This window comes from Pelodiscus sinensis, chromosome 2, assembly GCF_049634645.1.
Source record: "Pelodiscus sinensis isolate JC-2024 chromosome 2, ASM4963464v1, whole genome shotgun sequence".
Taxonomy (NCBI): domain Eukaryota; kingdom Metazoa; phylum Chordata; order Testudines; family Trionychidae; genus Pelodiscus; species Pelodiscus sinensis.
Genome location: NC_134712.1, coordinates 38,511,320 through 38,537,986, shown reverse-complemented (window position 1 = coordinate 38,537,986; position 26,667 = coordinate 38,511,320). Strand labels below are relative to the sequence as shown.

Sequence of the window (26,667 nt, the reverse complement as noted above, 5' to 3'; positions counted from 1 at the left end):
TGTACAGGAAATATTAACAAAAAATAAGCAGAAGCCATATTTTATATTACAGCCAATGAATTAAGGAATAATTTGAGAGAGGTGATCATGGATGCTAATGTCTACATGCTGTGTTTCAATACAGTACTCTAGCATTTTCCCAGATGAAATTTGAAGCTATTGTTATTATAAATAATACATTCTAAAGAGTGTCTCAGAGCAATGCCACAGTTGTATACCATGTATATGAAGATACTAATTAAAAGACTTTCTTGGGTGTGCTAGGCTTAAGTGTATCAGTTTTTTGTTAGTAATGCATAAACCCTTCTGTCTCTGCTCTTTTTTTATTTCTTATAAAACAGAGAATCCTTGGATTCTTGTAAGTTGCAGAAACCTGCCCACTCACAGTTGCCATACTGGCAGAGTGGGCAAATTATCCAGCTAACAATATTGTCTTTTTGTCCTGTGTTTGTACAAGGCTTAGCTAAATAGGATTCATGTCCATCAATGAGATTCCTAGGCACTATAGTAATATAATAATAATACATATGTTTTATTCATGTATGTGCTTAAACACACAGACCCCAATTTGTAAGTGGATTCCTCTACCTGAGGAGTAGTTTTAATAGTGTTTTAGTCCTACTTATGGAAAACAGCAGTATTGTGTTGGTATTTTTTAGGGTTTTATGCATGTAGGATGGATGGGGGTAAGGAAAGGACTTCTGAAATGGGGATACCACAATTTTAAAGCAGTTTTTTGATTGGATTGAATATAGTGATCTGCCTAAAGCTGTGCTCAGATATTGGTCCTGCATATTTTGCATATTAGAAAACTGCATTTGGTATGCCAATCTGGAATTGCCCTGTTATCTCTGATGTATTTTATTTAGCTGGGGGGGGGGGGGCAGAACTAATGCCACCTGAAGCAGACACAAGGTATGGAAAATTAATGTCAAGTGATTTAAGTTTTGAAAATTTCTAAACAATGGAATACAGACTCTCATAATTGAAAATGTTGAGCAACCTTAACTTTGGGCATAGTTACCTGCACTGCCTATAATAGTGACTCCACATATAGCACAGTTCTGTTACCACACCTGTTCGAAACACCATGCTCAAAAAGGAAGGATTTGAGATAAGATGGTAATTGGAAGAGGGTCGGCGTCAAGAAAGGGTTTCTTGAGAAGAGTCTGAAAGTGGCTCCTATAATGGTTCTACCTTGTCTTCCTAATGGCATGTGTACAATTTTTGCATAACGGCTTGAGTATGAATGAGCAAATATGACATGGAGGATTGTTTTGTAGTGGCATAAGGCACTCAGACTTGGAAAAGGAGTGCCCCCTGGTGGGTGGGTGGGTGGATGGGATAGATGGATAATGATTCAGCTAGCTTTCATAGTAAGTGCAGCTTGATTGATAGAAATTAAGTGTATGACTGACAGGTATCTGATATCAGTCAACAGTGCTGGCCTATAAGGAAATAAAATAACATTTCCTGTTTTACTTTTTTTCCTATTGCCCTTTATAAGAATGTTGTGATGGAAAAATAATTTCTTTACAGTGAAACTGCAGAAAAGCCAAAGCTCGGACTGTCATATTGAATGGACATCTATCTAATCCTAAAAAATATCTTTATAGAACTGGCACATGTATTCCAATGCTGTCTTACACAGATCTTTGTGTTTCTCTGTTAGTGAAACTGAATAGATTACTTATATCATTATTTTATGCTTATGTTCTGTCTGCACCAACAGACAGTGTTATATGTGGAAATTTGGTGCACATTTAAAAACTCTCTATTTGTATGTATGTATACAGTAGAAAGTATATAGCACATCTGTGGAGGTGACAGCTATATGACAAATTGGAAATTCATATGAATAATCATTTATTATACATCCTTGATAACCTCAACTACTGTAAATTAGTGTATATAACCCACGTTCATGTATAACACGCACTTGTGTATTACCCACAGTTTTTCTTTCATGTGTAAAAAAAATCTTAGATTACCCGCAGATGTACATAACCTGCAGATAATGAACTGCAGGTAATGAACCGGTAATGAACCACAGCTGAGGCAGCTGAGCAATAAGTACTACCCTGTTACCGGTATATAAGCCCTACGAACCACACCATTTTAAAACCTCTTCAGTTTATAACAAAATATTTGTAAGGCTGCCTAAGTGCAAATCATATACATCCAATTTTAAATTATCTGTTCTGACATATGCAAAAGAAAATGGCAATAGAGCAGCGGGGAGAAAATTTTCCATCAACGAAAAGTCTGTTCAGGAGTGAAGAAAAGAAGAAGAGGAAATTGAGAAATTAAATCCTCGGAAAAGAGCACTCCAAGGAAAGAAAGCCAAGTGGCCAAAACTAGAAGAAAAACTGGTGAAGTGGGTTCTTGCACACAGAGATAGCCAATGTGCCGTATCATGTTGGTCTTGTCTTCTTTTAATTTGAGTAAAAATCAGCTTGCATAAGACACGGACATGTATACCCCACCGGGGGGGTGGGAGGCGGGGTTTGTAAAAACTTGTATAACCCATGTGTTATATTCACTAATTCACAGTACTTTAGTCTACTAATGCATCCGCAGACCCCTAAGCCACTTCAAATGACTGCTATATTATTTTAAAGGGGAAACTCTCTGCAGAAATGTTTCCTCTATAAACCCTATCCATTTGTGTGCCCAAGGGCAAAAATGGGCATTGAATTTTTGTGAGAGTCCTGGGATTTTTTTGTTTGGAAGGACTCTTAGTGGAGGTTGACTTGTAGCTTGAGTTGCTATACTTTTTTGTAATTTATGTCAAAAGTTCCTAGAGCTTTGGTCTCCTTTTACAATATATTTTACTAATCAGAATAAATGTGTGTGCATGTGTATAATCGTTAAGCAATGCAGGGAGAATTCCTGGAGAGAATCTCTATAACAGTGGTTACTGTAGAAGTGTGATAGCCAAAAAGCAAGTCTATACTGTGAAATTTCTTAGAAGTACACTGGTTGCCTTTACTTAATTATTCTTGGCATTAATATAAGTAAAAGTTCATCCATAAAATGCTCTCAATCCACTTGAATCTTAATCTGTTTCAGTGTAATGTTCTGAAGCTGGGAAAGATGCTTTGTGATTAGAGTCTGTAATCCCATGAGGGATTACACCATTGTCTGATTCAAAGTTTCCTGCTGTTGCAATATGTGTTATTTCACAAGAATAAGAAGTAATTCCCTATCAGACTCTTGTGTAGAGATTGTTGCCAGGGAACATCATCCAGTGTTAGTGAGGCGTTCTTTCACTGTGGCAGTGAAGGCATTACATGTATTATAAACTCAATTTTTAATATGTTTATAAACGTGCCCTCAATTCATTTCACCCGGAAGTTATATTTCCCAGGAGTGATCATTTATTTTTCCAGAACCAATTGTTGATTAAATACCATAGCCATTTTAAAGTTTTGGTGCAGACAGTTTTTGACATTCTAGACAGTTAACACCTCCTTCAGAACTCTTACATTTCTTCACTAAAATCTTAGTTTGCAGATCACTGATACAGTGGATAGTAACAAACCTATGTCAATCCAGCTGCAGTATGTGTTCACAAAATCTGTGTACCAGATACCCTCTTGAGATTCATTTTAATGACCGTGTTACCACATACACTGCAGGCTTTATTTCCAGATATGTTCAGGATATCTTTTTTCAGTTGATATATTTGAAAACAATTATCTCCTGCTCAGAGCAGATATTCCATCTTTGTGTAGGGTAGATTTCATCTGCAGCGTGTAGCCAGTGTAAGACATTCACAGCCATAGTATATTAAAATTAAATACTTTTTTGTTTGTTTTTTTAGGATCAAAAAGAACTGGATAATATTGACAAATATTTACTTATAATAATTTGTGTCTTCCAGAGAGGTTGTGGAATCCCCATCTCTGGAGATATTTAAGAGTAGGTTAGATAAATGTCTATCAGAGATGGTCTAGACAGTATTTGGTCCTGCCATGAGAGCAGGGGACTGGACTCGATGACCTCTCGAGGTCCCTTCCAGTTCTAGTATTCTAGGATTCTAGGATTCTAAACGCATATATTATTCATTTTAAAATTCCTATCTGACTACTGTAATTATAACACTACACAGTGCTGGTAGATTGTGTAGTGGTGGAGGTATATGGTGGTGGTGTTTTATTTTGTGGTAGCATGTTCAGAGGGGCTCCAGTCATGGACCATAGTCTCCCTATGCTGGGGACTGTACAAACAAGTTATAAAATGACAGTCTCTGCCCTGGAGACCCGACAGTCAAAGTACATATTTACTAGTCATACATCTTAAAATAAATTTAATCATTCTTCATGTTTAAAAGTTTAAACTGATTGCTGCAGTTTGCTAGGCGTGCTGTGAGGGCTAAATCTTTCACTTAAGCATTTGTTATTAGTCACTAGCAGATGCAGGATACCAGACTTCATTAAGCCAATGCTCTGAGCCAGGATGACAAGGCGTGTGGTCCTCGGTTTACACTTCTGTTAACTAAAAAGCAGAATTTTGAAAATCTTTAAACAACATGGGGCACACCTACCCCATGAATTCTTGTAGCACAATACATAGAAGTATCTTGTATGGCTTTTCTAGTCTGTTGTTTTCATATACATGTCCTTTTCTTATTGCATTTTTAGGTTGTACTAGTCAGCGGACATCTGGACAGCTGGGATGTTGGGCAGGGAGCCATGGATGACGGTGGTGGAGCATTTATATCATGGGAAGCATTGTCTCTTATTAAGGATCTTGGTAAATATTTATATAATGTTTAAGACTTCCAAGACTGTCATGCAACTTTTTTAAAACTATCTTTTTTAAAGATATTCATCAGCTACACAATTATGAGCACAAATCCAGAAAAATATTCCTATAGGTTTCCCTCTTATGCCACCTTCTTCCTGTGGGGTGAGGGCTTGGCTCCTGTGTGAGATGGGGCCTCGCACAGAAGGGGTTGAGGGCTTGCTTCCCCCGGCCCTACGTTCACCCACCATCTATTCTTAAGAGCTCAGATAATTAGAATACAATTGTCTAATTGTGTCTGCACCATTTAAGTGGAGGGAGGGATACATTTTTAACAATAAAACCTACAGTCAGAGAGAACTCTGATAGTGCTTTACAGTGTTGTTGTAGCTGTATCAGTCCCAGGGTATTAGAGAGAGAAGGTGGGTGAGGTAATATGTTTTATTACACTGATTATTGTTGATGTGAGAAATGGGTTTTATTAAAACCAGACTGACTCAGGCAGTCTTCCCATTCCCAGGTAGTGCCACTTCACCAAGGCAGGTGAGGAAACCTGGATCCACCCTCTACTCATTGTTGCAGCTCAGAAACCCTCTGAGAAGCAGCCAAGTCTTTTTCCCTCATGGATCTTGCTGCCACTTTCCCTGAGATTTTCACATGTCAGGCTCCCTTCTTGCTCTGGGTTTACCAGCATTCCAACTTCTTCCTCCCAGGGAGTAACTGTAGGCTACCTGCTTCTGTGTCAGGGACCAGGATGTCGGTAATCTAGCCTAGGGGGCACAGCTGGCTGAGGACTGCCATGAGGAATAGAGTTATTAGGCAAGAATTTGAGGAACTGCAAGACCATGTCCTATACACAAGAGTCAGAGTCAGGAGAGGGTCAGATACCAGAGATCAGAGGCAATACCAGGTTGGAATCAAGAGACAGGTATCAGGGTCAGAATCAAGCTGAAGTCGGAGATTGGAGTTCAGAGACAATATCAGACTAGAACTGGCTGACACGAGTCGGGGTTGAAATCAGACTGCAATGAGATAACTTCCTGGGATTAAGTAGGGGCATTTGGCCGATCAGAGATAGGTTTGCTAACTGTCTAATTGCACAAAACCGAACAACCAGGCCTTGCCCCTTCTCTAATGCTCCATGCCCAGGTTGCTCCATTCCCCATCTCACTGTTGTTCACTCTTCCAAATCCTCATTCACTTTCACTAGGCTAGGGTAGGGGATTGAAATTTGGGGGGGGAGGGCTCCAACTTGGGTTGCGGGCTCTAGGTGGGGCTGAGGGACTTGGAGTGCAGGATGGGGTGTGGGCACAGGCTGAGGGTGTAGGGTCTAGGATGGGGCAAGGGTTGAGGGATTTGTGCAGGGGGGGCTCCAGGCTGGGGGAGAGGATTGGGGTGTGGGAGAGTGAGGGCTGTGGATGGGGGGGGTGGGCTCTGGAGGGTTTGATGTAAAGGAAGGGGCTATGGGCTGGGCAGCGGGTTGAGATGTGGTGGGTTGAGAGTTCTAGCCAGGAATGAGGATTTGAGGTGCAGGAGGGGACTCAGGTCTGGGTGCAGAAGGTTGGGAGGGAATGTGCAGGGTTTGGGGAGGGAGTTTGGGTACAGAAGGGGTCTCCAGGCTGGGACAGAGGGTTGGAGTGCAGGAGGTAATGCAATTTATTATGCCACCTGGTCCCTGCAGCTCCTAAGTGCATGGACAGGCAAGGAAGCTCTGTGCACTTCCCTCATACTCACAGATGCTGTTTCCACAGCTTGGTCATGGTTCCTGGCCAATGGCAGCTGCAGAGCTGGCACTCAGGGCAGGGACAATGCACAGAACTTCTCTGGCTGCACATGCACCATGGGGCTGCACAAACCACCCCAGTGGCCATTTCGGAGAGCTGGGCAGAGCCAGGGCAGATACTGAGCCTGCGTTAGTCCCGGGTCCCTACTGTGCTGCTGACTGGGCCGGCCAGCACTCCCAAGATCCCTTTTCAACTGGGTGATCTGGTCTAAAACTGGATGCCTGGCAATCCTAATTGGGGACCACTGGTTACTGCCACTCCGTGTCTCATGGGTGGTACTTTGTGCAGTGCCTGTTCTCCACAGTGCTCCCTGGCTGTCCTTCTGCATGGCCTCCGAGTGGCACTTCAGGAAAGTCAGGCACCCTAAGCTCTGTACATCTGGATTATAGTCAGAGCCATCCTATGCGTTGGCCGGTTCGTGTGAGCCATCCCAGATCCAGATCACCCCAAGCGCTGATACAGAGGCAGCAGTGTGGGATGGCAGGGTGCTCCCTGAGAGGGGGGCCAGGAGCACACTGGCTGCTGGCCCTGCCCCGGGGGACTATCAAATAATGGAATAACCGCTAAGTTTTGATGCACTGGCACGATTATTCAATTAATTGATAGCTAACATCCCTAATTTTTACACTCTGTAAAGTCCAAACACATCTCTCTTTCCTCTAAGAGGGAGTGGACAAGAGAGCCTCCGTAGGCCAGATTTGGCTTGCCAAATGGGTCAGTCCAGCCCACAGCCACCCTGCTGCTCCCCCACCCTCAGGCCCATCGAGACCTGGGTACAGGGGAGTGCACGAAATCTCCTTTCCCTGCCAGGGACGTGTGGCATCTGGAGTGAACCGCCGGCTGTTCTGAACAGCTGGCAGTTCTCTGTAGGCGCCGGGGAACAGGAGGCAAAGACTTCATGTTCTTCCCCACCCCCAGGCCAATCAGGGTCTGTGGGCTGGGGAGCATGGCAGTGTCCTAGCCCCGCCCCTTCCACTCAAGGCCCAGCCCTTCAAAAATTTGTGAGGTGGCTTCCCCTTCTAATATGATTGCCCACCCCTTCCCTAGGAGTTATCAGCTCTCAGATTTATAGAAGCCCTGCCTGTTCCCTCGCTGGTGGGCTTCTTTGTAATCAAAGCTCTCCACACAGCACCAGACTTCCTCTTTGGCTGCCTAATCAGGTCATTGGCTTAGCCTGGCCTATTTTAGCCCTCTCAGGACTAGCATGGGGAATACATCTCTTACAGAATGGTTTTTATGAGCCCTAATTTTCAATCAATAAAAGTATTGTGGCCTGGTAAGGTGGGTCTGCCTGGGTGCCCTTGTCTGTGTATCTTGGAAAGCACATAGAAGGTCCCTGCAGTGGGTTTGTGGGGAATGAGGTTGTAGATTTTTCTCCTGGAATTGTTTGTGGAAGGATTTGATGATATCCATAAATTCCCAGGTAAACTGTGGTGTGGGGTCCTCTTTGAGTTCCTAATAGTAAATGCTGTCAGAGATTTGTCTGATGACCTTATTCACATAATCATCATGGTTGAGGACTGTGATCGTGTCCTCTTTGTCTGCTGATTGTTTTCTGGTCGTTAGTTTTCAGGGACTGTATATCTGTCCTCTTGATGGTGGAGATGTTGGGGTGTGTGTGATGTTTAAGGATTTCACAGATTTCACAGTCAATCAACATAATGATCAAGAATGCATTTTTGCCTGCTCTGTGGTGTCTAGGCAGATGATTAATTTCTTATAACTGTTGGTGGGGACATGGTAATAGAGAGTGTTGAAAGAATAATTTGAGATAGAGCTTACAGAGGAATTCTTCTAGTTCTTCATTTTAGTATAGTGTCAAGTTCTGTTGTGGGGTACCAGATCTAGCCAGAATAACAGATGCAAAATCTGCAGCCACTATGATCTCAAATTAACTCACATGGGAAAATGATAAAACACACAAACCCCTATCACCTGAGGCTGAATACTTTTCGCCAAACACTCACTCTGTATTTGACCTATCAGTTCTCATCCTAAAAGAAAATCTGCACAAAACTTGTCCCTTTCAAAAGACAGCACTGGAGCTTAAATTCATAACTTTCCCAGACACTAAAAATAATGGTTTAATAGACACTGGATTTATGGTTTATTTCAGCAAACTGTAGCCTCCTACCTTCCCTTTTGTTCTCTGACTGAAGGGTTGCTAATGAGCCATTTCACCTTGAATGATCCCTTTAGAGTATGTGCTAACTACTTATGCTAAGCTATCTGTTGGATCTCGTATTTAGCTGTGAGGGTATGTCTACACTGTGCTTTCCTTTTATCCCTTAGGTTAACTCCTTAAATGAGATTGTATATCCCTAGCTGAATTGGGGCCAAAATACCAACATGTTTTACACAAGCCAGTTTTCACAGTTGTGATGCTATAGAACTTTTATGGACCAGCTTTGAGAGAAATATAAAGTACCATCCTTTTGAAAGTGAAGCACATACATAAAACTAAGGGTGTGTCTAGACTACAGAGGTTTGTCGACAAAAGTGGACTTTTGTCGACAAAACTATACCTGCGTCTACACTACCGCTGAGTTCTGTCGACATAACGTCGACAGAACTCAGCAGTTTTGTCGACTCTAGTAAACCTCATTTTACGAGGCATAACGCCTTTTGTTGACAGAGTTCTGTCGACAGAAGGTGTTATTGCATCTAGGGTTGTGTCTAGACTACAGGGTTTTGTCGACAAAGCAGCTTGCTTTGTCGACAGAACTGAATGTAGTCTAGACGCTCTTTGTTGACAGAAGCTTTGTCGACAGTATCTGTCGACAAAACTTCTGTCGACAAAAGCCTGTAATCTAGACGTACCCTAAGGAACACTTTCTGAATTCAACAACGAATTTCCAACAGTTCTAAGATTGAACTGGATTGAAAAGATGCCAGAGCATTTCAGTAATGGAGTTTTGTTTTGCTTCCAAACATCTTGAATTGTGGAACTACAGACACCACCACTTTCACCCTTCCCCCTCATCCTCCTGGTGGAGGTCTGCTCCCAGATTATGGTTCAGCATTACCAGGTAAGCACCATCACCCATTAAGGTTATCTGCTTACCCATTCACATCCCTAAATTCAGAAGATCATCTAGATATCTTCTCTCATTCTTACTCAGGTGTCTAAGTCCCAAGTTAAGCATATGCTTAAGTGCTTTGCTTATGTGGGGGCCATAACTATCAGTTTGTGAACATTCTCTATATTGTGTAGCTTTTGGTAATTTTAAAGAATACACTGAACAAATGAGCAGTTATTTGTGTGAGGTGTCTTCAGAACTGTCCAATTTCTATGCTCAGTGTTTGTTGCACACACAAATTATCTAAATCTTAGTTTAAAAATAAAATCAGCCATTGTGATCTTCAGCTATGGCTCAGTTTAACCACCAGCCTTGCCTTTTAATGTTCATTTCACTGTTCTAATTGCAAGATTATGTGTACTTGAAAATCTCATTACTCCATGCTGAGCTCTTCATGGGGGGAAAAGGATGTTAAGTGTTCTGTTATGCTATTAGCCATATACTACAGTGATGACAAGTGCCAGGCACTTCTGCAAATAAATAAATGCATCTTTTATTTTGCCTTATTTGAAAGCCTTCTCATTTTCCTTGCTGCAGAGTGAATAGATTTAAATAAAGTCAGTGACTTTATTTAAAGTAATTTAGCTGGTGACTTTTGGGTTTTTTTGTTTTTTATTTTGTTTATTGGGGAGAAGGAGGGTAAAGTCAATTTTAGTTTTAGGGGGGAATTCTTAGTTGCTTTTAAATTGTTTTTTTTCTTCTCTTTTGTATGATTCTTGAAATATAGTAGCCAATCAAGTTTCTTAATTGATGCCCTTTAGAGTGCTCTGTTTTGTATCTTCTGAGTTCTTAATGACATTTTATAACTTTTATTCAGTGGGTGTCTTTTCATGCAGGAATGAAATCCATTTCCACTCCTTGTTGAAATATTTGATTTCTTCAGGTAGTAGATTGGGTGGCTTGTACGTTTACTGTAAAACTGTGGTCAAGTCCTGTTTTTCTCAGCTGGGAATTATTAGAGTTTTTGCTAGTACCCTCTGTTTGGTTTGCCATTACATGAGTTCTTGTTACACCGACACAATGTGCATTGGGTCTTCCCTTGCAAGATTTACAAATTCAGAATATTCTGCAATAAATGAAATCAAAATTATATGTGATAAATTAAAAATAAATGAAATCAAGCTTAGCTTAGTTCAGAATCAAACACAGAGAACATGGTTTACATTTGGAGCAAGCTATAGAACAGTGAGTTCAAACACTATGTTTTAATTTATGGACACCTGCCTTCATAACCGGCTTGGATCCCAAGCGAAATGAGGTTGTGATCTCAGTCTGGTCCAGAGAAGACATAAAATGAGTGCATAATTTTTCTTATCTGTGAGCACATGCATAAGTTCTATTGCTTATTGTGGGTCTCCTAGGCCTGGTCTACCCTAAATGGGAAGGTCAAAGTAAGATACACAACTCCAGCTATGTAAAATATGTAGCTAGAGGTGATGTATCTTAAATTCCCACTCACACAGCAGATCAATGAGAGCAAACACTTCCGTCGGCTTCCCTTACTTCTTGCAGGGAGGAGGAATACTGGCACTAACGGGGGCACCCTTTCAATTCGATCTAGCAGGTCTATACTAGATCCTCTAAATCAAACCCCAGAAGATCGACCGTGGTAGCATCAATCTTCTGTGTAGAGTAGACGTGCCTCTAGTGTGCTGTCTTGGTTCTCTCTCTAGATATAGAAAGGTTTTTGTAAATTATCGTATGTATGTGTATAAAAATTAAATTTCCAATACTAATGGCAAAGCATTTTGGGTTATGAATTTTAGAATAATGTATTGATTGGTTGTTTGACCTATAATGGAGCTGTTACACACAGTTGATCCTATTAAAATGAAGCACTTTCATTTACTCTGTTACAAAGTTGTTTGAGTAATAACCACCACATAGCATTTTCCATTGATGACCTAACAGTACCTAGTCATTATATAGTTGTGATTTTGCATCTGCCATTGTCACAAATTAATATTATGGTAATTATGTGCTACCTATGAGAAGAGGCTGTATTTAAAAGAAATTCTCTGCTGTTGATATAAAAATAAACCAAACCACTGAATAGAAGGTGTCAGCCCATGCTAAGTGCTAGCGATGCAGAATTGTGGTTTACCCTGTTTAAAAGTAAATAAATTATAAATTAGTTAAATTTGTATTTCAAACCATGTTGTTTCCTCACCATAACTAAAAATGTTTAACGCTGTTGATGTGCAATAGCATTTTTAAAAAAATAATTTATTGAAGGTATTATCCTTTATGTCTCTGAGGGTATGTCTACACTACCCCGCTAGTTCGAACTAGCGGGGGTAATGTAGTCATCCGCAGTTGCAAATGAAACCCGGGATTTGAATTTCCCGGGCTTCATTTGCATGAAGCCGGCTGGCGCCATTTTTAAATGCCGGCTAGTTCGAACCCCGTGCCGCGCGGCTACACGCGGCACGGAGTAGCTAGTTCGGATTAGGAAGCCTAATGATGATCAAACCTTCGGATCGCTACCCCTTCCTGCTTCTCCACGTGGGAACTAATGATACGGCCAAGAATGATCTTGAGCGTGTTACTGCGGATTATGTAGCGCTAGGAAGAAGGATCCAAGAATTTGGAGCGCAAGTGGTATTCTCCTCCATTCTCCCTGTTGAAGGGAAAGGACTGGGCAGGGATCGTCGAATTGAGGACGTAAATGCGTGGTTGCGCAGATGGTGTCGCAGAGAGGGCTTTGGTTTCTTCGACCATGGGACTCTGTTCCGGGTGCAAGGATTGTTAGGAAGAGATGGGATCCACCTAACGAAGAGAGGAAGGAGCATCTTTGCGGGCAGGCTTGCAAACCTAGTGAGGAGGGCTTTAAACTAGGTACGTCGGGGGACGGTGACCACAACCCTGAGGGGAGTGGGAAAGTCGGATACCGGGAAGAAATGCAGAGAGGAAGGGGCAAGAAAGGAGGACCCATGTTTCGAATGGAGAAGATAGGACGATCAACTGGTTACCTGAAGTGTTTGTACACTAATGCGAGAAGCCTGGGCAACAAACAGGAAGAACTGGAGGCCCTGGCCCAGACCAAGAAATATGATTTAATTGGGATAACAGAGACTTGGTGGGATGACTCTCATGACTGGAGCGCTGTCATGGAAGGGTATAGACTGTTCAGGAACAGGCAGGGGAGAAAAGGAGGAGGAGTTGCACTATATGTAAGAGAGCACTACGATTGCTCTGAACTCCAGTATAAAGAGGGAGAAAAACCTGTTGAGAGTCTATGGGTTAAGTTTAAAGGAGCAAACAACAGCATTGATGTTGTGGTTGGTGTTTGCTACAGGCCACTGAATCAGGTGGATGAGGTAGATGAGGCTTTCTTTGGACAACTGAGCGAAGCTTCCAGATCGCAGGCCCTGGTTCTCGTGGGCGACTTTAATCACCCTGACATCTGCTGGGAAACCTATACGGCAGTACACAGGCAATCCAGGAAGTTTTTGGAGAATGTTGGGGATAACTTCTTGACACAGGTGCTGAAGGATCCGACCAGGGGCCGTCTGCAGCTTCACCTTCTGCTCACAAACAGGGAGGAACTAATAGGGGAAGTAGAGGTGGGTGACAACCTGGGAAGCAGTGATCATGAGATGGTAGATTTCAGGATCCTGACCAAAGGAAGAAAAGAGAGTAGTAAAATACACACCTTGGACTTCAAAAAAGCAGATTTTGACTCCCTCCGAGATCTGATGGGCAGAATCCCCTGGGATGTTAACATGAAGGGGAAATGAGTCCAGGACAGCTGGCAGTATTTTAAAGAAGTCTTATTGAAGGCACAGAAAGAAACCATCCGACGCATAGCAAGAGAGGCAAACATGGTAGGACTGGCTTACAGGGGAAATCCTTGGTGAACTTAAGCACAAAAAGGAAGCTTACAAAGAGTGGAAACTTGGACAAATGACCAGGGAGGAGTTTAAAGGTATAGCTCGAGAATGCCGGGGGGTTATCAGGAAGGCGAAAGCGCAAATGGAATTGCGACTGGCTAAGGATGTGAAGGACAACAAGAAAGGTTTCTACAGGCATGTGAACAAGAAGAAGGTGATCAGAGAGGGTGTGCGGCCCCTAATGGATGAAGGAGGTAACCTAGTGACAGATGATGTGGGGAAAGCTGAAGTACTCAATGCTTTCTTTGCCTCTGTATTCACGGACAAGGTCGGCTCCTGGACTTCTGCGCCAAGTGACGCAAGATGGGATGAAGATGGACAGCCCGTGGTGGGTAAAGAACAGGTTAGGAACTATTTAGAAAAGCTAAACGTACATAAATCCATGGGTCCGGACTTAGTGCATCCAAGGGTACTGAGGGAGTTGGCAAATGTCATTGTGGAGCCTTTGGCTATTATCTTTGAAAAGTCGTGGAGATCGGGAGAAATCCCGGATGACAGGAAAAAGGCAAATGTAGTGCCCATCTTCAAAAAAAGGAAGAAGGATGATCCAGGGAACTATAGGCCGGTCAGTCTTACCTTGGTTCCTGGAAAAATCATGGAAGGGATCCTTAAGGAATCCATATTGAGGCACTTGGATGAGAGGAAAGTGATTAGGAATAGTTAGCATAGATTCACAAAGGGCAAGTCGTGCCTGACCAATCTGATTAGCTTTTATGATGAGGTAACTGGCTCGGTGGACATGGGGAAGTCAGTGGATGTTATATACCTTGACTTTAGCAAGGCTTTTGATACGGTCTCCCACAATATTCTTGCCAGCAAGTTAAGGGATTGTGGATTGGATAAATGGACGGTAAGATGGATAGAAAGATGGCTAGAAGACCGGGCCCAGCGGGTAGTGATCAATGGCTCGATGTCAGGATGACGGTGGGTTTCTAGTGGAGTGTCCCAAGGTTCGGTTCTAGGACCGGTTTTGTTCAATATCTTTATTAATGGTCTGGATGAGGGGATGGATTGCACCCTCAGCAAGTTTGCGGATGACACTAAGCTGGGGGGAGAGGTAGATACGCTTAAGGGCAGAGATAGGGTACAGAATGACTTAGACAAATTGGAGGATTGGGCCACAAGAAATCTGATGAGGTTCAACAAGGACAAGTGTAGAGTCCTGCACTTGGGACAGAAGAATCCCAAGCATAGTTACAAGCTGGGGACCAACCGGTTAAGTAGTAGTTCTGCAGAAAAGGACCTGGGGGTTACAGTGGATGAGAAGCTAGATATGAGTCAACAGTGTGCCCTTGTAGCCGAGAAGGCTAATGGCATATTAGATTGCATTAAGATGAGCATTGCCAGCAGATCCAGAGATGTCATTATTCCCCTTTATTCGGCTTTGGTGAGGCCGCATCTGGAGTATTGTGTCCAGTTCTGGGCCCCCCACTACAAAAAGGATGTGGACGCATTGGAGAGGGTCCAGCGGAGGGCAACCAAAATGATTAGGGGGCTGGAGCATATGACTTATGAGGCGAGGCTGAGGGACTTGGGTCTGTTTAGTCTGCAGAAGCGAAGAGTGAGGGGGGATTTGATAGCAGCCTTCAACTTCCTGAAGGGAGGTTCCAAAGAGGATGGAGAGAGGCTGTTCTCAGTAGTGACAGATGGCAGAACAAGGAGCAATTGTCTCAAGTTGTGGTGGGAGAGGTCAAGGTTGGATATTAGGAAAAACTATTTCACTAGGAGGGTGGTGAAGCACTGGAATGGGTTACCTAGGGAAGTAATGGAGTCTCCATCCCTAGAGGTGTTTAAGTCTCGGCTTGACAAAGCCCTGGCCGGGTTGATTTAGTTGGAATTGGTCCTGCCTAGAGCAGGGGGCTGGACTTGATGACCTTCTGAGGTCTCTTCCAGTTCTATGATTCTATGATTCTAGTAAAAGATTTTAAAGAATGGTGAGTGTATCTTGCCCCCTTCCTAACTCCCTGTTAGCAGTCTCTGTTTGCAAGCTCCCTGGTCGCTGACTCACAACTTTATAAAGCCCTGGACTGCCTGATAGACCCTCCCCCTGATTAAGGCTCAACCAATAAGCAGAGGCTTCTAGATTTCAAACCCTAATTAGAAGCTCACAGCTTCCACCTGCCAGCCACAGCACACACACTGTGGAGGGGAGTGGAAGAGGGAAAAAAAACCCACCAACCCAGACAGACAAACACAGAAGCCATATAGGGTAAATTAGAGCAGTGGTGGCTATTAAAAAACGTTATGGGACTGCGGGAACTTTGGCCACACTCTTGATAATTGGAGATCCAAATAACTAAAATCATGCTGGACCACAAATGTTGCTTGACCAGAGATTGCTGGACTACAAATGTTGAACCTGTACAACCATATTACTCCATGTGCTGTGCTGTGCTCCCACAATCTCATTCACATTAGTAGTTATATTTGATACTCACAAGCGTTCACCCCTTTCTCAAATGAAATAGTAACCATGGACTAAAATTATCAAATGTTGTCTTTTGCTGCTTATTTAATGCTGAGATTTGATGAAGCACAAGGAAAAGGAACAAATCTTTACCTAGAATTCTTCAAGCTTATACTTGTGGGTAATTCTCTATCAAGCTGGTTTGTGGTCAGTTTGCTTTCCAGAAAAGTTGGTCATGTGTTAGAAGTTGAAGATTTAATCCAATAGTGTTTTTATTCCTTTCCCAAGTAATAAAGGTATCTGTAATGGACAGGGCCAGATTCTCCATTTACTTCAGTGGAGTTATGTTGATTTACATTAGCAGAGGAGCTGGATCATAAAAATTCATTTTTACTTGTTACTAATTACATACTAGAAACCTCAAAATAAAACAATTTAACTGGGTTTGTCATTTGGTACAAGTTGGACCTGAGTGGTCCTGAATGAGGGGATTTGCCGGACCAGGGAAGGTCCCTCTCCTCCTGGCCTGGGCTGCCACTGGGTAAGGACTCTAGCCTGCCTCTCCTGCAGCTCTCTATATGCTGCCGGCCCTGCTGTTGCCGGGGTGGATCGCCACAGCCAGAGATCCAGAGCTGGAGCAGAGATCTGCAGCCACCTGGCTCTACTGCCGGGGCTGGAGCTGTGCAGCTGCCTGGTTCTGAGGCCAGGGCGGGAGCTGCAAAGCCTTGACAGAGGTCAGTAGCCACCTGGCTCTGCAGCCAGGACTGGATCTGTGCAGCCAGGGCTGGGGCGGAGGGCTGGAGCCAGAGCTCCATGTCTGGGGACAGAGCTCCCTGGCCACTGCTGGGGCTGGACCTCCACAGCCACTGCTGGGGCCCGAATTCCCTGTTGTGCCGCCTGTTTCCCCCCTGCCCCTCACATACACACTGGGTTGCTGGTGCCCCCAGCATGCTCCTACCTCTCTGCCAGACCTCCCTGTTCCAGGGTTCTGTGGTCCAGGAACATCCATGGTCCATGCCAGACCACTGATGTTGTGGGACCAGAGACTCCCAGTTAAGGGAGGTCCAACCTGTAGTTTATATATGTTAATTCCTATGCAAAAAGTGAAAGTTAGTTTTGATATCTCCTAATACCCTTTTCTGCTTATGCATTAAATTGATTGGTTTAAAAACTTGAATTGTCTGACCTCTTCATGTCTCACAAGGGTCGCAGCACGGATAGCCATTCCAAGGAAGGGGGAAGGTTAGATAAATAATAATAGTGGGCTGAGATTTACTGAGCATAATATTTTGCTGTTCATCCAATGTATATGACTGTGTGGGAATCTTTCCAGCTTGATGTCTTGTTGGCTTCTTTAATGAAATCATTTGTTTGTTTCTCCCTTATCAGTTTGCACCCACCACTGCCATAGGGGTATTTCTCAGAACTTGCACCTATTTATGATGTACTGAAAGTAAGAATAGTGATAGAAATGTAGCCGTGTTAGTCTGGGGTAGCTGAAGCAAAATGCAGGACAATGTAGCACTTTAAAGACTAACAAGATGGTTTATTAGATGATGAGCTTTCGTGGGCCAGACCCACTTCCTCAGATTTGATCTGAGGAAGTGGGTCTGGCCCACGAAAGCTCATCATCTAATAAACCATCTTGTTAGTCTTTAAAGTGCTACATTGTCCTGCATTTTGCTGAAAGTAAGAAGTGAAGCAATGCAAATCTGAGGTTTTCTGAGCTCTGGCTGATTTATGCTTTTTCTTTTCTCTTATTCCAACTACATTCCTTGAGTCATTTGAGTCCAGGTAAGCAATTCCCTTTCTCCCCTGCCTCTCTTCCATCAGTGGAGTTTGCAGTAGGTGGTTAAAACTTTCTGGCTAAGTCAGGATATTTTTGTATAAATAATGCTTTCCACACAGAGATACCAGAGACAGGGGAGTACTGAAAGTCAGGCAGGTGAGATTGAGAGCATTTCTTCCCTTCCCATCCCATGTCAAGAGTCAGGGTGCATGCTACTACAGCATAAATAAAGGAGAACTGCATACAAAGATAAGGTGTTTGATTACACCTATCACTTCTCTTCTTATAAGCAGGGATCCTCGAAAACCATTTGCTGCAGAAAAATGTGGATTTTGCATTTTTATAGAGAATCTTTTGTTTTTACATTTGATTTTAAAACTATTGTGCTGGGTTCCCCCCAGGGTGCCACCTTGAACAAGAACATCACTGAGCCCACAGAGTCATCAGCCTGGGCTCCCTCGCCTACTGTGTTGCTGTGATAAGCTGTGGACCGTTTCCAGTTCCACACTCTCACAGTTAGTTTCCACAAATACATCAGGAACAACATTTTGCAAAAGCGGTCTGGTTTGGGGTGCCCCTTTTCACCCCTTTCTGTATCCCAAGAGGTCACTTATCTGACTGCTCCCCTCCAGGAAGTTAGTTGCACAATTCCTTCGTAGAACTTGAGCTATAGGTTGTATGCCTGGATCCACGGAAGCTGACCCAGCATTTCTGTCCTGGGCAATCTCCCACCTCCCTTGTAATTAGTCCACAGTCATTCCTCTACTCACTAATTCTCAGCTTTCTCCTCTGGGGCCCCCTCTAAGACACACACCTCTGTTTTCTCTAAAGTGCGATCTATCCCTTTTGTGTAGGTGTGAAGGGCTCACAGCTAACAGCCTGAGCAGTTCTTTCATTGGCAGGCACCATACCCTCCTCCCTCTATGAGTTGGGTTTGCCTCCAGCTACAGAGTCAATGGAACCCTCAGCTACCTCAGTGGTCTCTATGACTCCATCCCTCGTCCATGTGCTTCCCCCTAAGACACATCTACCTCTACACTCTAGCTTGTGGTTTGTGCTCAGGGTAATAGCATTCCCATTACTTGCCTGCTGCCTGTCCCCTTCCTTAGTTGTTAAGTGGAATTTCAGTGATAACACATTCTGTACTCTTCTTTTTTTATAGGAGATTTGGGAAGAGGTTTAACTGAATGGTTTTGGGGAGGTGAGTGCCTAGCTCCCCGACCACTTGCCTTCTTTCTCATGGGTATAATGTGAACCCTTCTTCCCACCAGGTTTAAACATCTCTGTCTGTGGTTTGTTTGTAATCAATGCTGCTGTCCTGGGTTCCATTCTGTAAAAAAAAAAAGAGAGAACTAACATCAATACAAAGACTTCAGGTTGGCTTGTTGTGATTGCATGTCCTGTGCTGTCAATGCTGCTGACTTCAGGTATTGTTCTGTTTAGTTGTGTTTATTAAAATTCTAGTTTCTGGTTATGGTTCTGTGTGTGTGTCTCTTTCACGAGAGGTAGCTCTGACCCCACCGCCGGTGGGAAAGCTTGGAAGTCACCTCATTCGAATGGACATGAGCAACCACTTGAAGAAGAAAACAGGGTTACTTACCTGTAACTGTTGTTCTTCGAGATGTGTTGCTCATGTCCATTTGACGTCCCCCCCTACAGCCTCCCCCTGCGTCGGAGTCTCCAGCAAGAAGGAACTGAGGAGGGGGAGGGCCGGCAGGGTACTTATGCTCTGATATAGCGGTGCTACTCCAGGGGGCAACCTGCCAGCCCAACAGGTACCACTGGGGAAAAAAATGCTCTGGGAAGCCGTGCACGCAGTGCGCGTGCACCTCATTTGAATGGACAGGAGCAACACATCTCGAAGAACAACAGTTACAGGTAAGTAACCCTGTTTTCCTGGCCAAAACAGAGACACTACAGCCAATAAAATCCCCATTTCCCCAAGTACCCCCCAGTGTGTAAACCCAAAATGATGCCACCATCTGCTGCGTAGGGAACTGCACATCATAAGCTCATACAGTTTGCCCCCCTCTCAATGTGGAGAGGAAATGCACCAGCCTCGTCCCTTGAGCTAAGATTTTCAGGCACTTCACTCCAAACTTACTTGTTTAGATAAAGCATAAACAGTTTTTTAACTACAAAATATAGATTTTAAATTATTATAAGTGATAGCAAACAGATCAAAGCAGATTACCTAGTAAATAAAACAAAAAATGTGAACTAAGCTTCGCATACTAAGAAGATAGAATTTGAATTACAATCTCTCACCCTGACTGACCATACAAGCAGGCTTTCAGATTCTCAAGGCACCAGCTCCTCTTACTCTGCAGCTTGGGATCCCCACCTCCATTACAAGTCTTTTTCTTTAGGAGCGTCTTTTAGATGTTTACTTGTGGAGAGTAAAAAACAACAGATGATGTCACTCCCTGCCTTATATAGCTTTAGCATATAGCAAGTACCTTTTGCTTCAGACTTCGGTCCCAGACCAGACATCCTAAAATGGATTCCAGAGACACATAGCCTGGTCATACATGCTTGCATATCATAAGTTATAGGTGCCGTTAATTAAAAGTTGTCTGGAGTATTCTCAGAAAGGCTTACTAGGTTGAGGGAAAAGCTTCTCCTGAGGTGTATGGTTTTTCCTCATGGCCCATTACTTTAAATAGGCCCTTCACAGTTGGCTGTCTAGACCGGAAGCATTTTGCCTTATGAGTGTCACCAAGGTGAGATTACATGTGAAATACAGATACATAGTCAATATTCATAATTTTGTATGCAGACATGATACATGCATAGAAAGTGGATATTCATATTCAGCAAATCATAACTTTTCCAGTGAAACCTTACATGACCGATCTGGTAAAAAATGCACCACTATTCTGCCTAATAGTACTAGAATGAATGTGGAGTATGGTGTCACAAATATACTATTAACTAAATTTCACTGAAAATATCAGTGACATTTATTCAGCATTTCCAACCTCCTCCTCTTGTGGTCAGCTTTTGAATATGATTTAAATTTACATAGCTAAACATACTTCAATAAATTGCTTCTAGTATATAGAGGTTATTCAACAGCCTATAAGGAGTTGTGGTTTAGTGCATCTCAAAATTCACTTCAGCCTTCAGACATGAGTAATTGAAGTTATGAAATGATGCCAAAAACTGTAAAAATCACCCCTAAAGATTATGTCACTGAGTTTGGCAAGGACTAATTTTATGTTGATGTTAATGTGCTGTTCTTTACGGTATGCAGCAATGCTGTAAATTATCTTTGAAGGCAGACAAATGTAACTTGCAATTCTATTAATTTTTTTTGTTATAAAGATTGATGGCATCGATAGGTTTTGAACTTGTTTAAAAATTGTAAGTATATTGATAAGATGTTTTCAATTGGTACCTAATATATACTGTGACCAAGGAAAATAAAGTTGAGCATTTCATTTTAATCCTGAAAAAACTTGGGTTTTTTATAAAAAAAATTTTTATATAATCAGGGGATTTGGGAGTTTTTATCTCAAAAAATAGGATTCCTGAATATAAAGCCTGCATGCATTCACAGGTTGTGTGACCTACACAAACACCTGAAGTGGAGAAAACTACACTGACAGATGCAGTATGTACACTTGTGAGAGATCACGTGGCTGAAGCACACAAAATATACTAGCCTGGGCCCCACTAGGCTCTGGTGTGCATTGGCAATGTGGGGAGTGTCTTTCTGCTTCTCACAAAGGGAATCATGTCAGTGAGGGCTTGTTTTGTTTTTTTGCTTCTCACTTGTCTGCAACTTCTAACTGATTTTCCTGTGGGTCAGTGGCCCCTAACCCAAAAAATGTTCCCCACCCTTTTTCCAACAGAAATGCACATCTGGAAAATACCAGAATCTTTAGTTCTCATGTTAGTACAATATACTAAAGGAATGATTATATTTGTGGTCCTGCCATAAAGCATACTGTTGCTTTGGTAAATTTAGGCAAACAGGCTCTTACAAGCTTTCTCCTGTTGGCTTCCTCTCCACTGTAAACTCAAATGCACTCACTAGATTCAGGATAAGGAATGGTTCTTTATTTATATATAAAAAGGCTTAAAAGCTTGGTGCCAGAGGGAAATTCAGCCTTTTCCAAATTCAAAATCGAGTGGAGCTGCTGAAATGCAAAGAACCATTCAGAATGAGGTCACTGCATCATCTTGTTCTTATTGTGTGTGTGCTTTTTTCTTAATTTATGTATTTTCAGTATAGCCAAGAACTAGATATGTGCCTGTGTCATGAGAACTGAGGGAAGATAAAGGCAGAGCACTAAATCTCTGCTTTTCCCATCAAAACATAAAGTACAGCAGATGCAAGAGGCAAATCTGCGAATAAATGAACATCCCAGAAAGAGTTGGAATGAGAATGAGAAGTCTTGGTATTTTCCGTTATACAAGACCTTTATAATGTTTTCTTGTATTTTGAATAATTTGCTGCTGAAAGAGAAGAAGGGAGTCCCCAAATTAAATCACTCAATCAGAGAAAAATGAATACAAGTGAAGACTGTCTCTCTGCTTGTTGCCAGTCACTCAGAAAAGTGGAATAGTGGGCAGAGAGGCAGCTGAAACTGAGCTTTGGTCTTTTAATTTTTTTATTTTGGGCTGTTTATTTTTAATTTACACTGGCTACTAGTCAGGAAGAGAGAGTAACAGTATTTGAGGGTGTGAATTGTGGAGTTGTTGAGGCACTGCGCTAATCGGCTCTCTGTTTAAACCCCAGATACAGCATGGGACGGCTATTCAATATTGCTCTGTAACATTCATTTCACTTCGCTCTGTAGTCACTGTAAGAAGAGCACCTTAAATAGGTATTAGTTCAGCAATTCTCATGTCCTTCTTCCCTCCTTTTTCATTCAATGTTTTTCTCTTCAGATGGCTCTGTTCTTGGTTCCCTCCTTATCTTCCAATAGGCATCCCTCCCTAGGTGATTTCATCAAAATTATTTTAGCTACCATGATCAGAGGTAGATTACAGTTTTATAGGACCTGCTGCCAGAGCAAGAGGGGCTCCTCCCCAACCCTAGAGGTGATCCTGACGATTAGCTAAGTCTTATGTCAGTAATAGGCAAATTAGTTGAAATTATAGTAAAGAATAAAATTGTTGGGCACATAGATGAACATAATTTGTTGGGGAAAAGTCAACATGGCTTCTGTAAATGGAAATCATACTAAGGATGTTAAATATCCATTAATGTACTAGTCAAGTAGTTGATTGACTTTCCATCGACTATTCGACTAGTCAGTAGACACTTCCTCATTCCTCCTTTGAAATGTACAAGAGCCCCAGCGGGGGCTCTTGTGCATTTCAAAGTTGGAACTCCGTGTTCAGCCTGGGGCCAGTGGGAAGTCCTCCTGACTCTGGGCTCCATGTGGGCACTTCCACTTTGAAATGCACAAGAGCCCCAGGCTGCACCTGGTATGCCAGCTTTGAAATGTACATTTCAAAGCGGAAGTACCCGCAGGGAGCTTGCGGTCAGCAGGGGACTCAGAGTCCTCCTCTGATCCCGGGCTTCATGCAATTCTGCCATTTTGAAATGCCGTGTGGAGACTGGGATCAGCTGGGGAGTGCCCAGCTGATCCCAGGTTCCATGGAAGTGCTGCGTGGAGCCCAGGGTCAGCTGGGGTCCAGGGCTCCACTAGGCATTTTAAAGTGGCAGCGCCACACAGAGTCTGTATCCCAAGCTCCATGCAGCGCTGCCACTTTGAAGTACCCCATCTCCCCTCCCCTCCTTTGCTGCCTCTATTTTATAGAGGCAGCAAAGGGGAAAAGCGACTAGTTGATTCGACTATCCGATAAGCATTTGCTTATTGGATAGTCGACTAGTCCTTAACACCCTTAAATCATACCTTACTAATTCTACTAGAGTTCTTTGAGGAGGTCAACAAACATGAACAACAGGGATCCAGTGGATATAGCATACTTATATTTCCAGAAAGCCTTTGACAAGGTCCCTCACCAAAGGCTCTTAAGTATAATAAGTTTTCATTGGATAAGACGAAAGGTCCTTTAATAGATTGATAATTGGTTAAAAGACAGGAAACAAAGAATAGGAATAAATTGTAAGTTTTCAGAATGGAGAGACGTAATTAGTGGTGTCCCGCAAGGGTCTGTCCTCGAACCAATCCTGTTCAGCTTATTTATAAATGATCTGGAGAAAGGGGGTAAACAGTGAGGTGGCAAAATTTTCAGATGATATCAAACTGCTCAAGATATTTAAGACTAATGCAGACTGTGAAGAGCTCCAAAAAGATCTCATCAAACCAAATGATTGGGCAACAAAATGCATATGAAATTTAATGTTGATAAATGTAAAGTAATTCTCATTGGAAAAAATAATCCTAACTATACATACAATATGATGGGGACTACTTTAGCTACAACCACTCAAGAGAGATCTTGGAGTCACTGTGGATAGTTCTCTGAAAACATCCACTGAATTTGCAGTGGCATTAAAAAAAAAACAGAATGTTCGGAATCATTAAAAAAGGGATAGAAAATAAGACAAAATATATCTTATTGCCTCTATATGGTACACCCGCATCTTGAATACTGCATACAGATGTGATCGCCTCATCTCAAAAAAGATATATTGGCATTGGAAAACGTTCAGAAAAAAGCAACAGAAATGATGAGGGGTTTGGAATGGGTCCCATATGAGGAGAGATTAAGAAGACTGGGGCTTTTCAGTTTAGAAAAGAGGAGACTAAGGAAGGATATGATAGACGTCTATAAAATCATGACTGGTGTGGAAAAAGTGAATAAGGAAAAGTGAATAAGGAAAAGAACTAGTGGGTCACCAAATGAAATTAATAGGTAGCCGATATAAAACAAACAAAAGAAAGTTTTTCTTCATGCAGCAGAGAGTCAACCTGTGGAACTCCTTGCCAGAGGATGTTGTGAAGACCAGGACTTAAAAAGGGTTAAAAAAGGAACTAAATAAATTCATGGAGATTAGGTCCAACAATGGCTATTAGTCAGGATGGATAGGAATGGAGTCATTAGCCTCTGTTTGTCAGAGGCTAGAAATGGATGACAGGAGAGGGCTGATTACCCAAGTGAATACCTGTTGTGTTCACTTCCTCTGGGGCACCTGGATTGGCCACTGTCAGCAGACAAGATACTGGGCTAGATGGACCTTTAGTCTGACCCAGTTTGGCCATTCTCGTGATCTTATGTTCTTATGTTTAAAGCATATGAATACAAAAATGTGTTTTTCCATTGCATTTTTAATAGTTTTAAATAACACTTTAAATTTATCTTTTAATTTTGAGGAAAAAATCCTTTCTTCCACTAACTAGTTTTCTGCAGTTATGCAAAAAGACTTTTTAAATTCAAGATGGGTGGAATTTTTAAAAACACCAAGGTGCTTAGTTCCCTTGCCTGTCAATCGAAAGTTTCAGTTTTGTTATTGTGAAAGGATTTGCCCTGCAAAATAAATTGTATAAGCTGTGTGATTTACAGTTTAATATTGTCTGTCTATTCTGCTAAATTTATCATTCATTCAGAAAAAGAGTGGATCTTATTCTAATGTGAACAGATTTTTCTCTTAAAAGGGATAGCTTCCCAGTCTCATTACATGATACCAAAGTGTTTCCTGCACCTGCAATGAATTCTTAACTGGTTGGTGAGCAAGAGGTTTCTGTTTAACTTTAGATTCTAGACTCTTACTCCAGATCAAAGGATTCATTTTTTTTAAATGGGCCACTATCATTTTGATCTGCCAAATGACTATAAATAGGTAGGAACTTCCATCAGATGTTCATTGGGTATTTAATTTAAATTGTTTGTACTAGGCTGTTTGAATTAGAGGAATGGCACCATGTACAGCATATTATTTAATAGTGTTGAATCCTCAGCACCATGTGTTTGAGAGAAAATAAATGGGCTCTCAAACTACTAGATACAGACCATTAGACAAGGAGAACAGAGATGTAAACTCTGGGGAACAGCAGAGTGATGATGGGACACAGATGCAAATAGTATGTTTGTGTTAGAGAAACAGACTTTTTGTTATGTAAGATTATTACCTTGCTTAACTAACTCAAACCAGTAATGAATGGATTTTTTCCTAACTTACACTATTGTAAATGCATTCAATTGACAGAAAAGTACTATGAAAACACCTCATTAAAATTGCAGTAAGAACCCTTATAGGAAATCATATTTAGTGTACCGTTTACTTTTATTTATAGAAACCATGACAGTGCTTGAGCAGACACAAGTGTTACAAATGCATTTTAACTAATTCTGAGGCTTCTGTTAACTGAGGATGTAGTTGTACATTTCTTTTTTGAGATTTTTTTTTTTTACACAGGGAATTTAGATCTTCCTCTTGTATTGGCATCAGGCATTTTTCAAAGCTGTCTCATTAAGTTTCCTGTGAAGCCTTTAAATGCTGGTGTCATCCAGTGAATCTCTTATGTCTAATGAAACTAGATGACCCTACAAACCTGAACAACTCAGAGGATGTAGTAAGGATTTAATGAGTAACAACAATGGAACATGCTGCAAGGGCCATTTTTATCTTGTTTCAGTTACTTTATTAAAGCAGATCCAGATAGTAGGCTAGTAATGGAAAAATGCTAAATTTGACAGTGGGCCAAACATGAAGCCAGTGTAAGCAAGTGCAGCTCTGTGGAAATTTCCATAACAAATAGAACAGTGGGGTGAGTGGTCATGTAGGGAAATGTGTACCAGTTTGTTGTTTGGTGGGGGCTCAAATGTTCCATTTAGCCTCAGAGATTTGACAGTGGTGGAGCTGCAGTGCCCCAGAAGGAGCCCTGGGAGACAGCCTGGTTTCCAGAGTTCCCAGGCACAGAGTCTGTACATCTGCTACTACACTTTTTATTAGGTGCAGCTGACTTCCTCCTGTGATTGTCCCTGGCCCTTATACTTGCTGACCAAGAGAGCAAGAAAGATCCTTATTCCTCACTAATGT

At 42.2% G+C, this 26,667-nt stretch overlaps 1 protein-coding gene across 2 annotated transcripts in view; it reads left to right on the top strand.

The window, feature by feature from the left end:
• The window catches only part of CPQ (carboxypeptidase Q), a 257,650-nt gene that overhangs the window by 167,684 nt on the left and 63,299 nt on the right, over positions 1 to 26,667 (top strand). For both annotated transcript variants that reach the window (XM_075920338.1, XM_006123927.4), the window contains one exon: positions 4,647 to 4,758. In XM_075920338.1, the coding sequence (XP_075776453.1) occupies positions 4,647 to 4,758 (112 nt within the window). The remainder of the gene's footprint in view (positions 1 to 4,646; positions 4,759 to 26,667) is intronic.